Raw genomic sequence first — 16,433 nt, forward strand, 5'->3', positions numbered from 1 at the left:
ATCAACAGGAATATAATAATAATAGTTAATAAAAACAGAGTAAATTCATGAAATTAGAGAAGAAGAAGGAGACAGAGTAAAGAAAGAACCTGGAAAAAAAATGGAGAAGAAGACCATTAAAAAAAGGAAAATTGCATATTTTAAGGGATAATAGATTCTATTAATTTTAAAAATCTGATTGTAGTGATGATAATTCTCGGATATTCTGACATAATATATTTATCAAAAATAAAAATATTCTTGAACCATAAAATAATAAAAATATTGTTGAACCTATTTCTTGATCGTAACATTAAAAACTTCTTGGGGAATAACAAATTCTTGAACCATCAATTGAAGAATAAAACAAAAATTACATTAATTCTTATAGAATACGGGTAACAATTCCTAAGAATTATATTTATTGTTAAAGAATAAAACAAAAAAACTTTCAAATCGGGAAAAAACATCAAAATCTAACATAGACACTAATACATTCTAAAAGAATAATGTTGCTAAAAATCACTTTCAATTTCATGGTCCATTCTTCAAGTATCAGCTGCTTCTGTGGTAACAAATCCAATGCATAAATCAGTAAGAAAATATCCATATTCCATTCCAACAGAATTGGAATTCGTGATTCCATTCTAATAGAATTGGAATTCAATATTCAGTTACGGTATGCATTCTGTTGGACAAATATCCAAAGTAAAAAACAATTTAATGAGAATGATACTGTTAGACATTCCAATATAGAAACTCGTTCATTTTCATCAGCAACATCTAACTCTCCAAGTTCAGAAAGTAGTTGATTTCGGCTCTCAACCACCTGTAGAAGTAAAATCCAATTTAAATGTAAGAACACAGAAATAAAGCTACTATTGCATTACAGAGAATACCACAACAAAAACAACGAAAACCTAAATCCCATAGGAATGGTGTAAAAGGCGATCACTCATCGTTTTCACATTCGCAGATTTTGCTATCTTTCCAAACACAACATTGATTCTGATTTTGACATTATCTGTTGACCAAATCGTAAATTAATTTTGATGTGATTTGGAACAACATAGATTATCCATCGGTATATGCCACACAAATCATTCCTAACACCAAATCAACGATTCACTGAACAATTTCAGATCAAACTCACAAAATCAATCAATTCTTTCATGTTCATCGCTTGTTCTTCGTCCAAAAACCTTAGGATTAAAGTATATCTCATTCTAACAGTTTTCTTTGTGAATAATCGGCCCAATTCTTTTAAATGTTCTTCTAAAGTTCATATCTAACAACAATCAGAACCAAATCTTGAACTTTGCCAATTCAAGATCAAATTGAGATGTCGAATAACATATAACAGATTCATCGATGATCATAAACAAGAAATCTCATCAAAATCTCCAATCATTCATTCAATTGGAGAGGATTTTCAATAAACGTGAATGACGAGAAAGTGAAATTGAAGTCAAATAATAAAATTTAGAAACTAATCGATTGTGATCAGAACTTAATGAAATTAATTTTAACAATGATAAACAACGTCTGAGATAGATGATGCAACTGAACAAAGAGATTTTAGAATCGATACTATAAAGAACTTTTAAGTAATCTGATCAAAGAAATTTGTCTTTAGCAATGGTTTCTCAGATCTGATCCATTGGAAAAATACGATGAACATCATATGAACAGTAGAAAATACCATAAATCTTCATGAACAGTTGCTTGAACAAGAATCTTGATTCCAAAACCCCCAAAACACCAAAAAATGATAGCGGGTCGTGTATTTGATCTTGTTCACTTTCGGTGGTTTTAAAAAGCCGACCATGGATGAGAAAACCTAGGTAGCTGAAGTCAATGTTAACATAATTATAGGATATTATTTGTGGAAACTAATTATCAAATTACCTATTTACCCTTATTTATTTATTTATTTATTTATTTTTATTTTAAATTTTGATTGACCAACATTTATGCATACAATAACACAATACTTAGTTTAAACAAATGAACATATATATATATATATATATATATATATATATATATATATATATATATATATATATATATATATATAGTATATTTGAATAAGAAAATCATTATCTTCCAAAAAATTAGGATCCTAAGATATCAACTTGGAGATTTTTAACTATACATCTGGAAAAAAAAGATATCAATTATATTGATTCAAAATTTCAAATTAATTAACTTGCTTATTTAATGAGTTTTAAAATTCAAACCGTTATCTCAAATTGATTCATCTTACGTGGGATATACTGCAAAATAAATTATGAATAATATTAACTTTAATTTTGACTCACAAATATTTTGCTAATTTAATGGGATTAGATTAGATTTTGTGGGTTAACAACCGAATTATTGATATGCATATTTAATGAGTTAAAAAAAACTAAACGGGTTTGAATTTTGAAGCCAAAAGCTATAAATAAGGGAGTTAAAGTAGAAACAATATTAATTATAAAATATGATATTTCGTATATAAATAGAATGATATGCTTCAATTGATAACATAATTGTTGAATTTAAAGATTCTATAATTAAATGTAATTGTGTTTGATTTTTATTTGGGGAAGATGATGTCAACAATTTGATCTAAGGGTGGAAACATATTATTGAAGTACAATCAAGGGTCCTGATTGCTTCATTGGTGAATTAAGGGTTCACTTGTAATAATATTTAGATATGAATGAAACTAATATGATTAAAGTAGATTGATTAATTTTTTTCATGACCTCTCAACATGAATACATTAATAACATGTAATAAGAAGAGAGAGTAAATGCAAGAAATTGGAGAATGAGAAGGAGAACAAAGTAAAGAAAGAACCTAGTAAAAAAAATTAAAGAAGAAAATTGCTAAAGAAGAACACTGTAAATTGTAGGACTCAATCCAAAATCGTAACAATAACAACTTCAATGTAATCGTGTATATATATATATATGGTGTTTTTGAATAATCAAATAATTATCTTCTAAAAAAATAGGATCCTAAAATATTATCTTGGAGATTTCCGGCTATTAATCAAGAAAAAAAGAAAGAAATCAATTATATTAATTCAAATTTACAAATTCATTGACTTGCTTATTTTATGAGTTTTAAAATTCAAATCATTATCTCAAATCGATTCATTTTATGTGGGATATTTTTTGAGATAAATTATTAATTATAGTGACTTTAATTTTGACTCTCAAATATTTTGCAGATTTAATTGGATTAGATTAGATTTTATAGGTTAATAACCAAATTAATGATATGCTTATTGAAAGAGTTATTTAAAAAAACGGATTTAAATTTTGAAGTCAAAAGCTATAAATAAGGAAGTTAAATTAGAAACAATATTAATTATAGAAATTGATGCCTTCTATATATTCAATTGATAATATAATTGTTGAATTTAAAGATTATATAATTAAATATAATTGTTTTTGAATTCTATTTGGGAAAGATGATGTCATCAATTTGATCTAATGGTGGAAAACATATGATTGAAATAAAATCAATGGCCCTGATTGCTTCATTGGTGAATTAAGGGTTCTCTTTTGATAATATATATATATATATATATATATATATATATATATATATATATATATATATATATATATACTAGTCGTTTACCCGCGCAAAGCGGCGGACAACAAATAGTTTGTTTCGACAATAAATTTCTTTTCGATGGAGAATGATTATTTTCAATTCAATCATTAGTTTGTTTTAGGAAACATGTCAAATTAAAAATAAAGAAAATTTATAAAATGACCAAATTATAGGGTGTTGAGTATTTATTTGGATGAAAAAAGATTTGGTCAAAACCTTGGAAGAGAAGATTTATAGGAGTTTGTTTAAATTTTAATATTATTTTATTAGTGATTAGTTGTACAATTAGCTTAATGATTTGGACGTCTTAAAAAAATATTATTATTTTATTCAATCTATTTTTAGAAATAGTGGGATTTGTTTTATAAGATAGTAAAGATATATATATATATATATATATATATATATATATATATATATATATATATATATATATATATATATATATATACTTATAAAGGAAGCATTTTTTTCTTTCACCACATTCATTTGAAACTCCCATGACTTTTCAATTTCTTTCTAATAATAATTATAATTTGGTTAATAAGGTTAAACAAATATCAAACCTAAAGTGTAATCATATATAAACTAAATTTCAATATTAAAATAATATCTTTACTAATACTTATAAAGTTATGATTTTTAGCTTTTAACATATTATACTTAATTTGTTAGTTTTAATATATTGTTGTTTGTAAACCATTCTCATTTTAAAGATACAATTTTGTAACAATTTGTATGAAATACTTAAATTATTAATTTAAATATAGCATTACATGGTCAATTTAAATATAAAATTTTGTTTAACTTAAACAACTCAAAGAATATTTTGTAAATAGTTAAAAGTGATAAATTGTAATGTCTTTGTAATAATGATTATAAGTTGATTAATAAGTTTAAATAAATATCAATTCTAAAATGTAATCATAATAAAACTAAATTTTAATGTTAAAATAATCTCTTTACTTGTACATATAAAGTTATGTTTTTAACTTTTAACATATTATACTTAATTTATTAGATTAATATATTATTATATGTAAACCATTATCAGTTTAAAGCTACAACTTTTGAACAGTTTGGACAAAATACTTAAATTGTTAACTTAAATATAACGTTATAATATCAACTTAAATATAAATTTATGTTCCACTTAAAAAACCAAAAAATATTTTGTAAATAGGTAAAAGTGATAAATGAAAAAACTAAATTGTAATTTCAGTTAAACTAAAATACTTTCTAAAGATATTTTATATTGGTTAAAAGTTTCAAATAAGTAACTTAACTAACTTACCATAACAATGGTTAAAAATAACTCTATATTAATGATTATATTGTTACCTTTAAAATCAAAAAACAGTGTTTGATGTTTTAAATAATTATAATGATAGAAATTAAAACATCAAACAAATAAATTTAAAAAAAAATTAATTAACAACAACAACAACTATAAATAATATTAAACCATATATTATATTTAATTTTATTAATATGTAACTGGCGGGTATAAATCATTTAATCGATTGAAATTATCCAGTTATAATAGATGTATATAGTATCATATAATTCAAAAAGATTATATTGTTACCTTTAAAATCAAAAAACAATGTTTGATGTTTTAAATAATTATAATTACAGAAATTAAAACATTAAGCAAATAAATTTTAAAAAATTAATTAACAACAACAACAACTATAAATAATATTAAACCATATATTATATTTAATTTTATTAATATGTAATTCACAGGTAGAAATTATTCAATCGATTGAAATTATCCAGTTATAATATATATATATATATATATATATATATATATATATATATATATATATATTATCATATAATTCAAAATAATCAATATATTATATCAATTTAGTATACGAATTATTATATCAAATTTAACAATAACATTATTATTATATATTTAAAAAAAATGCATATATTTGTTAAGACTTCAACTATATAGGTGTTTCTGCGCAACGCGCGGGTATTCGCCTAGTATATATATAAATGAAACATTTTTTCTTTCACCACATTCATTTGAAACTCCCATGCATTTTTCCTTTCACCACATTCATTTGAAACTCCCATGACTTTTCAGTTTCTTTCTAATAATAATTATAATTTGGATAATTAGGTTAAATAAATATCAAACCAAAAGTGTAATCATATATAAACTAAATTTCAATATTAAAATAATATCATTACTTCTACTTATAAAGTTATGTTTTTTTTTAACTTTTAACATATTATACTTTTATTAGTTTTAATGTATTCTTGGATGTAAACCATTATCATTTTAAAGATAAAATTTTGGAAGATAATTTGTATAAAATACTTAAATTATTGATTTTAATATAACATTACATGGTCAACTTAAATATAAGTTTTAGTTTAACTTAAACAACCCAAATAATATTTTGTAAATAGTTAAAAATGATAGATTTTAGTGTCTTTCTAATAATGATTATAAAGTGGTTAATAAGGGTAAATACATATCAAACCATAACCGTGATCATAAATAAACTAAATTTCAATTTTACAATTATATCTTTACTACTACTTATAAGGTTATGTCTTTAACTTTTAATATAATATACATAATTTATTGGATTTAATATGTTCTTATATGCAAACAATTGTCAATTTAAAACTACAACTTTTGAAAAGTTTGGACAAAATACTTAAATTGCTAACTTAAATATAACATTACAATATCAACATAAATATAAATTTCAGTTTCATCCAAAAAAACAAAGAATATTCTATAAATAGTTAAAAATGATAAATTGTAGTGATAAATACAAAAACTAAATTGTAATCTCAATTTAACTAAAATATTTCTAAAAAATATTTTTATAATCGTTAAAAAATAAGTAGATTAAAATGACTTATAATAACAATAGTTAAAAATAACTCAATATAAATGATTATATTGTTACCTTTAAAATCAAAAAGTAATGTTTGATGTTTTAAATAATTTTAATGATAGAATTAAAACATTATGAAAATAAATTAAAAAAAAAAACTTAATTAACAATAACAACTATAAATAACATTAAACCATATATGATATTTAATTTTATTCATATGTAACTCGCGGGTGGAATTCATTTAAACGATTAAGATTATGAAGTTATAATATATGTATATATTATCATATAATTCATAATATTTAATATATTATATCAATTTAGTATACGAATTATTATATCACATGTAACAACAAAGTTATTGTTATATTTAAAAAAAACATATATTTGTAAAGTCTTCAATTATATAAGTGTTTCTGCGCATCACAATGTCAACTTAAATACAAATTTATGTTTCATTAAAAAACCAAATAATATTTTGTAAATAGTTAAAAGCGATAAATCCAAAAACTAAATAGTAATCTCAATTTAACTAAAATATTTCATAAATATATTTTTATAATCGTCAAAAGTTTTGAAATAAGTAGCTTAAAATAACTTAAAATAAGAATAGTTAAAAATAACTCTATATAAATGATTAGATTGTTACCTTTAAAATCAAAAAATAATGTTTGATGTTTAAAACATTAAGCAAATAAATTTTAAAAAATTAATTAACAATAACAACAACTAGAAATAACATTAAACCATATATTATACTAAATTTTATTCATATGTAACTTGCGGGTAGAAGTTATTAAAACGATTGAGATTATGAAGTTATAATAGATGTATATATTATCATAAAATTCATAATAATTAATATATTATATCAATTTAGTATACAAATTATTATATCAAATTTAACAGTTTTATTGTTATATTTAAAAAAAACATAGATTTGTAAAGACTTCAACTATATAGTTGTTTCTGCGCAACGCGCGAACATTCGCCTAATATATATATATATATATATATATATATATATATATATATATATATATATATATATATATGGGTTAGGTTATTTTGTTTTCACTATTTATTGTGTGCATGTATGATTGATTCTGGACCAATCATTTTAGTTATTTTAATAAAGTAATTAATGCATATTACATGTTGAAGATATAATGGATATTAATTATATCTTCAGCATTTAATATGCATTAATTACTTTTTTAAAATAACTAAAATGATTGGTTCATAATTAATTATACATGCACACAATAAATAGTGAAAACATATATATATATATATATATATATATATATATATATATATATATATATATATATATATATATATATATATATATATATATATATACACACACGAAGTAATGAATATAATTGTATTTATTCTATTTCAATCTATCTTATTAATTAATTGTTAGTTTTATTTTGTTATGTAATTTAAAAACTAATATACATTAAACTCGTAGGAATTAACATTAACCGGGTGATGTAATAAAACAGTAATTATAACAAGAGTCGGGATTTGGTGGTGGGAATTGTAGAGTGGAGGAACTTGTGGTGGAGATTTATGAGTTTGTATTGAAATGCAGTCGATGCCACACAAGCCTTTCAACACTGTTGCTGCCCTGTCTCATTTCGCAACACAAATAAAAAAAGTGCAAGGGTGTGGGCCTCCACAGTAGCCTGTCCACCATTCGTCTCCGGACACGTGTACTCCCTCTGTGAAGCTTGGATGGATTCCAGCCTCAAATTAAACCCTTTAGTTTTCTATTTTCCTCCGCAAATAATCCACCCCCAAAATTGTTGTGGCTGAGATTTCTCCTCACTTCTTCGCCCCAAACTCTCGTCTCTCGTCGGCTCAACTCACTTCGCTTTTATTCTTTTACTCTCTTCTTCCTTCTTCCTTCTTACTTCTTCATATCCCCCTTTCCTTTTTCTTCCTCGGGTTTCGATCCTTCAGATTTGGGTTTAACAATTGCCAGAGTATATACGTAGTGGTCGTGTCGTCATGGAAGATATCCGGTGAATCCTGTTCATGCTGATCAGATTCCAGATCGGAACTTCAGCCTTTGTCTTCAGCCATGGCGAGTATCTTCCAAGGTATCCCTTTTTTTCTTCTTCTAGGGCTTTATTGCCCTTTCTGATAGGGGATCCTGTTTTCTTTTCCCTCCTTTTATACAAGTGATTAAATTTTCTTTTTCTCTCTTATTCTTCATGGTTCATAAAGGTTTTGGCATCATCCGGCTCAATTTGGTGAGGATTCTGATAGGGAAATCTCTCTCTCTCTCTCTCTCTCTCTCTCTCTCTCTCTATACTGTTACTTCTACTACTACTACTACCTGTTTCAGGTTCATAGAGAGTATGTATGTGTGTCTTTAATGCCTCCTCGCCTTGATTGATTTTTAATCGAATCCAGAAAATAAGAAAAATAAGTCGTATAATCGCTCATATGTTGGAATTGTCATACTTGCAGTCAATCGATGATCTCAGAAATAGTAATTAGTTTCTGGATCTTGCTTTCTCTTCATGGACTTCTGCTGTTGTTACATCTCTGGTCTTTTGCAGTAGTGTTACGTTATCAGGTTTTGTTGATTACAACGGCTAAGCTATTTTCCTGGTTGGATGGTGCGAGGGATGAAAGAAGGCTTTTCTATCCCTTACTTGTTCCAGAGGATCTGAAGCAGCGCTGGTCCATCGATGGACACCTACTCATCATCTGGAGAAAAATTGAACATTAAGGTTTTTCTTTTTTAACCAAAACCATCTATCTTATGCATCATTTTATCTGTAAATTAAAATCAATTTATAGTTATCCTTGTATGACAGACAAGAAAACCGTATACAATAACTAAACAAAGAGAACGATGGACAGAAGAAGAGCATAATAGTTTTTTAGAAGCCCTGAAACTATATGGGCGAGCTTGGCAACGGATAGAAGGTATCTAGGTTGTTATATCAAATGTATAACAGCTTATTCAGCATCTTGGCTTTCCTTTCCAAGGGATTTTCATACTTGTTCAATAACTTTACAATCCTTGCCTTAATTTCCAAAACCTAAAACCCTTATCCTTATGGTCCTTGATTCCTGTATCCGCAAATTACATATATAAGTTTCCTGGTGGAAAAATTTGTTGCGATTCTCTTATCCTTTTTGGTCCTCCAATTTTGGTGTTATTACAGAACACATAGGAACCAAGACTGCAGTGCAAATCAGAAGTCATGCCCAGAAATTCTTTACAAAGGTCGATACTTTTTTGCATATGTTTTTCTTATTATCATAATTTCATTTTTATCATGAGATCTATCTCAAATACACCATGAGAATTCACTGTTGTTCATATATATGTTGTTTGCTGATAATGTTCTCTACATACCTTGTTCTGCTTCCGCATTTGATATATGTATGCTGTAATTGAGAGAATATATATATATATATATATATATATATATATATATATATATATATATATACTTTATTTGAATTTATATCCCTTATCAGTTTTGAAATATAGTTATTGTGTTCTAGTTAGCTTTCTTTTTGAACTTCCAAGTAGATTTTGTTATTAATGTAAGTTGGCAAGGGTAGAAATTGAGTCATTTTAGGCTTTGCTCTCATGGAAACAATTGCCTTTATGATGGAGACTTTTGATCTTATTTGTCAACCAAGATCCATCATTGGTTATTTGATTAGTCACTCAGAATTTGTATTTTGATCCTTTAACGTCAACAACAATAATACCCTAGGGTAAGTGGAAGGGTGGGGAGACTAATTCCATAGATGGCCCCCAACATAAAGGAAAAAATATATCTAAATTTGTAAAGATCCTTATCAAGTAAAATTCCGTTCCATTATTTATCCTCTTAATAGGTACTAACATGCACACATGTCCTTTTTGTAATAAATGTATCAGCTGATCAATTTTTGTTCTTGATTGAAGTGCATATAGTATTAATTAGATTGTGATTTTAGGGTAAAATATGGTTGTATTATTATTATTATTATATATATGTAAAGGGTTGTTTTTCCTTTTATGTGTATAATAGTTGGAGAAGGAGGCAGTTGCTAAAGGAGTTCCAACAAGACAGGCTCTTGACATGGAAATTCCTCCCCCACGCCCTAAAAGGAAACCAAATTATCCTTATCCCAGAAAGACTGGCTCTGGCACTTGCCCCAAAACTCATCATCCAAATCCAAATCCAAAGGAGGAGGAGGACAATGCCACTCATCATCATCATCATCAACCAACTTTAGTTTCTTCTTTGCCATCTGGCATAGACCACCCCCACCTCCCAGAGGTATTTTTATTTTATTTTATCTATTCAGATCAGTAAGTACAGTAGTAGTAGTATACTCATTTTTCTTTAAAATTTAAATACCAGTACCATGAACAGAAACAAGAAGAAATTGCAAACACGAGTGAGCAAGTGGATGTGGATGTGGAGAAGGAAGAACCTCCATGTGCATCATTGTCATCAGAAAATGATAATTCCATAATACCAAGAGGCGTTTTTAGAGACTTCATTAACCTTGATGAAACAAACGAATCTTACATCACCACCATTGAAACCAGAAAGTATCAGAAGAAATCAGATCAAGATGGCATGCACACATCTTCATTGTTTGACTTTCCGGAAGGTCAAAATCATGATGACAATTCAATTACAAATACAAATGGTGTGCACAGCTACCCAAGGCATGTTCCTGTACAAGTTGTAGATGGAAATCAAGGAAGTATTATTGGTATTCCAACAGGCACAGAAGAGATGTCGACACTTGAAGAAAAGTTGGAACACCACAACCCCAACCTATCTGTTAACAACAACAACAACATAGCTTCAAGATGTTGTTCAAGCTATCAGACAATTCCAACCTTCCATCCTCCTGTTTTCACCCACCCGTTTTCTGATAATCATAATAATAATAATGAAGAAGAGAGTTACAGATCATTTCTCCATGTTTCATCCACAATCTCTAGCCTCATTGTTTCATCCCTGCTACAAAACCCTGCAGCCCATGCTGCAGCAAGCTTCGCTGCTAAGTTCTGGCATCCTCCTGGAAACACAGAAGCTTCTTCTGGAGATGATTCGGAAACTCAAACTCCTTCTACTCCTAGCATGACGTCCATTGCTGCGGCTACTGTAGCAGCAGCAACCGCATGGTGGGCGGCTCATGGTCTTCTCCCTGTTTGTCCTCCTTTCTACCCAACTCCAACTCCAACTCCTTTTTCATTTGGCGCGCCACCACCACCACCACCAGTAACAGTCGAGGATGGAAATCAAGCAAGAGAAAAAGCTCCTCCGGAAAAGATCACAGGCTCCTCCTCATCGGAGGAGGAGGAGGAGGAGGATTCAGAAGGGAAATTAAACACAGGATCGAATCCAGATGATGATATTGATACCACCAAGGGAACGGGAACGGGAACGGTGGTGGAGGAGACCAATGTTAATGTTCGCAAACAGGTTGACCGGTCTTCTTGTGGTTCTAACACGACTTCCAGCAGTGAAATTGAGACGGATGCTTTAGAGAAGAAGAATATAAAAGAACAGGAAGAAACTGCTGCTGCTGCTGCTTCAGATGTACCCGATCTTGATTCTATTTCACGTGCTAGTATTATTAGGGGGGGTAGAAGCACTATTAACCCTAACGAATCATGGAAGGAGGTCTCCGAAGAGGCAAGTCATCAAATCTAATTACAGTATTTTTTTATTTAGGGTTTTTTTTTTTTTTATAAATATTAATTAAATTGACTTGACTTACAGGGACGACTTGCTTTCCAAGCGCTGTTCTCGAGACAAGTACTGCCACAAAGCTTTTCAGATAGACATAATAATAATAATAATAATAATAATAATAATAATAATAATAATAATAATAGTGGTGGTGGTGAGTTGGACCTGAACAGGATGATGTTGAGAGGTGAGAAAAACATGGAGGAAGGGCTACTGACGATAGGATTGGGGAACGTGAAGCTGAATGTTAACAACACTCACACAGGATTCAAACCTTACAAGAGGTGTTCCATGGAGGCCAAAGAGAAGCCCGGATCGTCATCTAACCAGAATGATGACAAGGCTGCAAAGAGAATGAGGTTTCAAGCAGAGGGCTCAACTTGATGATATTCATACATACATGATTCGAAAGAGGAAGAGGAAACTTGTGTTGTATATTATGTTATTAGTCTTAAGTTTAGTCCTAAACCTCATCAAACTTCTTGTTGTGCTATGTTTTTTTTTTTTTTTTTTTTTTTTTTTTTACCTTTTATCTTTGCTGCTGAATAGAATGGACACAGCAGTTATATGCCGAATGTATTGGATTTAATCGTTATATTCCTCCTGATAACTGTGGAGAATGAAAACTCAACTTGGGGAAATCAATATTTTCAGCATTGATTTTTTTTTTTGTCTATAAGTGTATTGTTTTAATAAGACTGATATATTTTAGGGTTATTGTCACTGTTATTTTAGTAGGTTTCCACTGCTACGTACTTTGCCATGTAGGAAGAAAGCCGTTGACATGTTGCTTATTATGCCACCAGATGCGTTGTGGAGCTTATTCAGCAAACCTTGGAGCCTAAGTAGGGGTGTTCAAAACCGGATATCCAAAAATTCGGATAGTTGATTATTGATATCCGAATCCGTATCCAAAATTTCGGATACGGATTCGGATATTAAACCGGATATCCGAATTTCATTAGTTTTAAATAACGAAAATAAACCCTCCAAGAACAAGAACGTTTCCGTGCATTTGTTAGGTATAATAAGACTTCATTTGGTCCGGTTAAATGCAAGTTACCTCATGATACCTGAAGATCTTGAGAAATCAAACTCAAATTACTAAAATCAACATAAAAAATAAAAAATGTAACATTTATACCATTCTCACTTTGCGTACCAAGTAAAAATGTTAATAATTTGTCTTTTTGAATTTCAAATGAAAAAACCCAATGCATTAAAACTATTTTTTATATTATATATTTCGGATTTAAGATATCCGAAATATCCGAAATTTTCACATTTTAATATCCGTATCCGAATCCGAAAAACCGAATATCTGAATTTCGGGTATCCGAATTTTCGGATATCCGATTTTTCGGGTATTTTCGGATCAGATTTTCGGATTTTTCGGATTGGATGTTCGGATGTGGATATTTTTGACCACCCCTAAACCTAAGGCTTCAAGTGGTGCCAATGTATATAAAGGCAATCATGTGAGGATTAAACAAATAAAACCCTAAAAGTATCATCTCTTTTTCAGCCAAAATTCACCAATCGAAACCCTTGCTACCACTATCCGACAATGGCGATTCCACCACTCTCACCGATATCTATAAATTTACGTGGTTGCCTAACCGTGAACGATCTACATTCGATTTTTTTGTGACTGTGAAGAGAAGATCATCGAGACACAGGTAGAAATCCAAAATATGAAAAAGGCGATTAGGTGTTAATATTATCGGTGACTCTTATCGGGCAACTTAAACCGTTAAAAGCATATTATTGAGAATATCATGTAATAACACTCTATTCGAGTGTATACCGAGTTCATTGAAAAGCACTATAGAGATTATATTGATTTATGGATTGTTGATATATATATATATATATATATATATATATATATAGTTGTGTAACTAATTAATATTTTGTGTCGTGGTTACTCACCAAGCTTAATGTAAATTATCCTTTATTGATGTATGTCTTTCATGTTCAGGTAGACTTGATAGAGAAGTATGAGGTTTGTAGCGCTTGACTCAAATCATCTCATCACATATGTTCATGTATGATCATTGATGATAAATATTTGTATCTAGTTGGTTAGCATAAATGTAAACCGGGTGACTTTATAAATTTAAAAAGGCGAAAATTTTAGGTGTACTTTATGTTAAAAAGTCAGGTGTTTTATAAAGTAGCATTAGTTAAAAAAATATTGGTTGGTTCACTGGTAAGACAGATGTATTCCACTTAAAAGGTCTTGGCTTTGAGAATCATTCTCTCAATTCTTTCCATTTCTTATAGAAGACACGGACGTGTCACATACCGGGTACAAAACATCTTCATGAACTGATCACAAGATACCGCAATCCTCTGCTCAGCAGAGTATGATCCCGCAACAAGCCTCCACCAATCCTTTGCTCCGGACCTCAGGAGGTTCAGAGCGCACCTGACCTTTTGGTCAGCTAGGCAAGAGCAAGTGAAAAAGCATCCCTCGACATCATATAGCCACCTCATGGCTACAATCGGGTACTGAACTCCATCAAAATTCGGGGGCTTCGTATTGTCGAAGTCCCGATACTGAAAAACCCGACTCGGTCCAACACCTACAGCTGCAACAGCTGTTGAGGCTGCAGCAGCGGCAGTCTCAGCGACAGCTGTGTATCTATCATCAAAGAACTCCATCATCGTTGTATTAATGGTATTAATAGACCCAAATAACTCTGATATCTGACCCCTAACAATAGCCACAACCTCCTTATGAAGAATCTCCCTAATCATGTCATCGAACGTAGCTGCCCACCCTGACCGCCAGCTCTTGATCCTGTTCCAGACCCAGTCTCAACTCGCCTCGTCGTCACCATACTGAAAATAAACCAGGGAACATCAGATAACACACATATCAAAATAGGGAACCAACTCCCAATAAAGCCCTAGGGGTGGTGACTTCCCTGTTATGCGTACGGGTCATGTGCTTCCATAGTACGGGCTCATACACATACCCGCATTTGTTCTAGAGGATCATCACAACAACCCTAACGATTCATACTAGCATAAACATACACTGTGACATCCCCATTTTCACTATCAGAAAAGACCGATTTTTGTTTATGCTTTATAAAAATCAGAGTACCTCTTTTAATAAAAATGTTGCGGAATTTGTTCTCAGTAAAACATGATAAATACGTTATCAAAGCATTTCCGAAGAAAAGTATTTTTATTCATTTTAAAACATTTGGGATGTCATCGTCAATAAAGAAACATAAACATATACAGAACTTACATTCATTATCACTAGTGATTTATATATCCTTAATCTCTCAGTGTAATGTGACCTCATATCAACACCTGTGATATAAATAAACTGAGTGGGTCAGGTTGGGAAACCTGGTGAGTACATAGGATTTTCAACCCACAATAAATAAGTTTATTAACTTTATCAAACCAAACAAACCCGATTACCCGTTCCTGTTATCCTCACTTTACGTCCCTAAAACATCTAACACAAGGAACCTAGTATAAGGACTTTCATCGGGGTGACAACACATGCTTCGGGGGTTCCTCAACAATTCATGTCAAATAAGGCAACCATGTGGGGGATGGAGTACTGCTGGTGAGCACACAGTTCAAATAAACACCTACAGGTTGCGAGTCTGCTAGCGTTCCACTGGACTATCTAGAATAGTCTGTGGTCGTCATCTATACTCCGCTAGATGACTGGATCATCAACAACATCTATATCGAGGCCTCTCATTATTTTATTTGTTCACACAACAACTATTACATCTACCCATGTTTTACCCAACACGTTTTGTAGATATAAAATACATATACAATTTAAATCATTTAAAACATGTATAAAAATATTTCACCCAGCATAGACCCTATAGGAAAGCCCAAATCAAGGCCCAAGTGAAATTAGGGTTTCACATAAAATGACAACTAGGGTTAAGTGTTTCTCACTTAACCCATTAAGGACTTAATTCATTAAGTCCCTTACTTTACTAAATAAGTCATATGGTGTGATTGGGCTTAATACACAATTCCATTCCAATGGCCCAAATGTGGGTCCCAATAAGTCCAAGCCTATAATCCCGAAATTAGGGTTTTCACATGAAATGATGATTAGGGTTAAGTGTTTCTCACTTAACCCATTAAGGACTTAATCCATTAATTCCATTATGCCTTAAGTTAGTTTGCCAATGATTATTATTTAATATTTCAAGTTATTAAA

The 16,433-nt window shown here is 29.8% G+C and overlaps 1 protein-coding gene across 6 annotated transcripts; it reads left to right on the plus strand.

The window, feature by feature from the left end:
- The first annotated feature begins 8,288 nt into the window (after window positions 1-8,288).
- LOC111902035 (protein LHY) lies at window positions 8,289-12,873 on the plus strand. Of its 6 annotated transcripts, none has more exons than XM_052769619.1 (8): window positions 8,289-8,587; window positions 8,715-8,740; window positions 8,961-9,226; window positions 9,314-9,425; window positions 9,668-9,729; window positions 10,532-10,783; window positions 10,868-12,160; window positions 12,248-12,873. In XM_052769619.1, the coding sequence occupies exons 3-8, from the start codon at window positions 9,185-9,187 to the stop codon at window positions 12,599-12,601; spliced, it is 2,115 nt and encodes a 704-aa protein (XP_052625579.1). In that variant the 5' UTR covers window positions 8,289-8,587; window positions 8,715-8,740; window positions 8,961-9,184; the 3' UTR covers window positions 12,602-12,873. The 6 variants fall into 6 exon arrangements, with proteins under 6 accessions (XP_052625579.1, XP_052625578.1, XP_052625582.1 ...); XM_052769618.1 differs by having other exon boundaries at window positions 9,053-9,226; XM_052769622.1 differs by having other exon boundaries at window positions 8,715-9,226; window positions 9,297-9,425.
- Window positions 12,874-16,433: the final 3,560 nt, after the last annotated feature.

This window comes from Lactuca sativa, chromosome 3 (assembly GCF_002870075.4).
Source record: "Lactuca sativa cultivar Salinas chromosome 3, Lsat_Salinas_v11, whole genome shotgun sequence".
Lineage (NCBI taxonomy): Eukaryota > Viridiplantae > Streptophyta > Magnoliopsida > Asterales > Asteraceae > Lactuca > Lactuca sativa.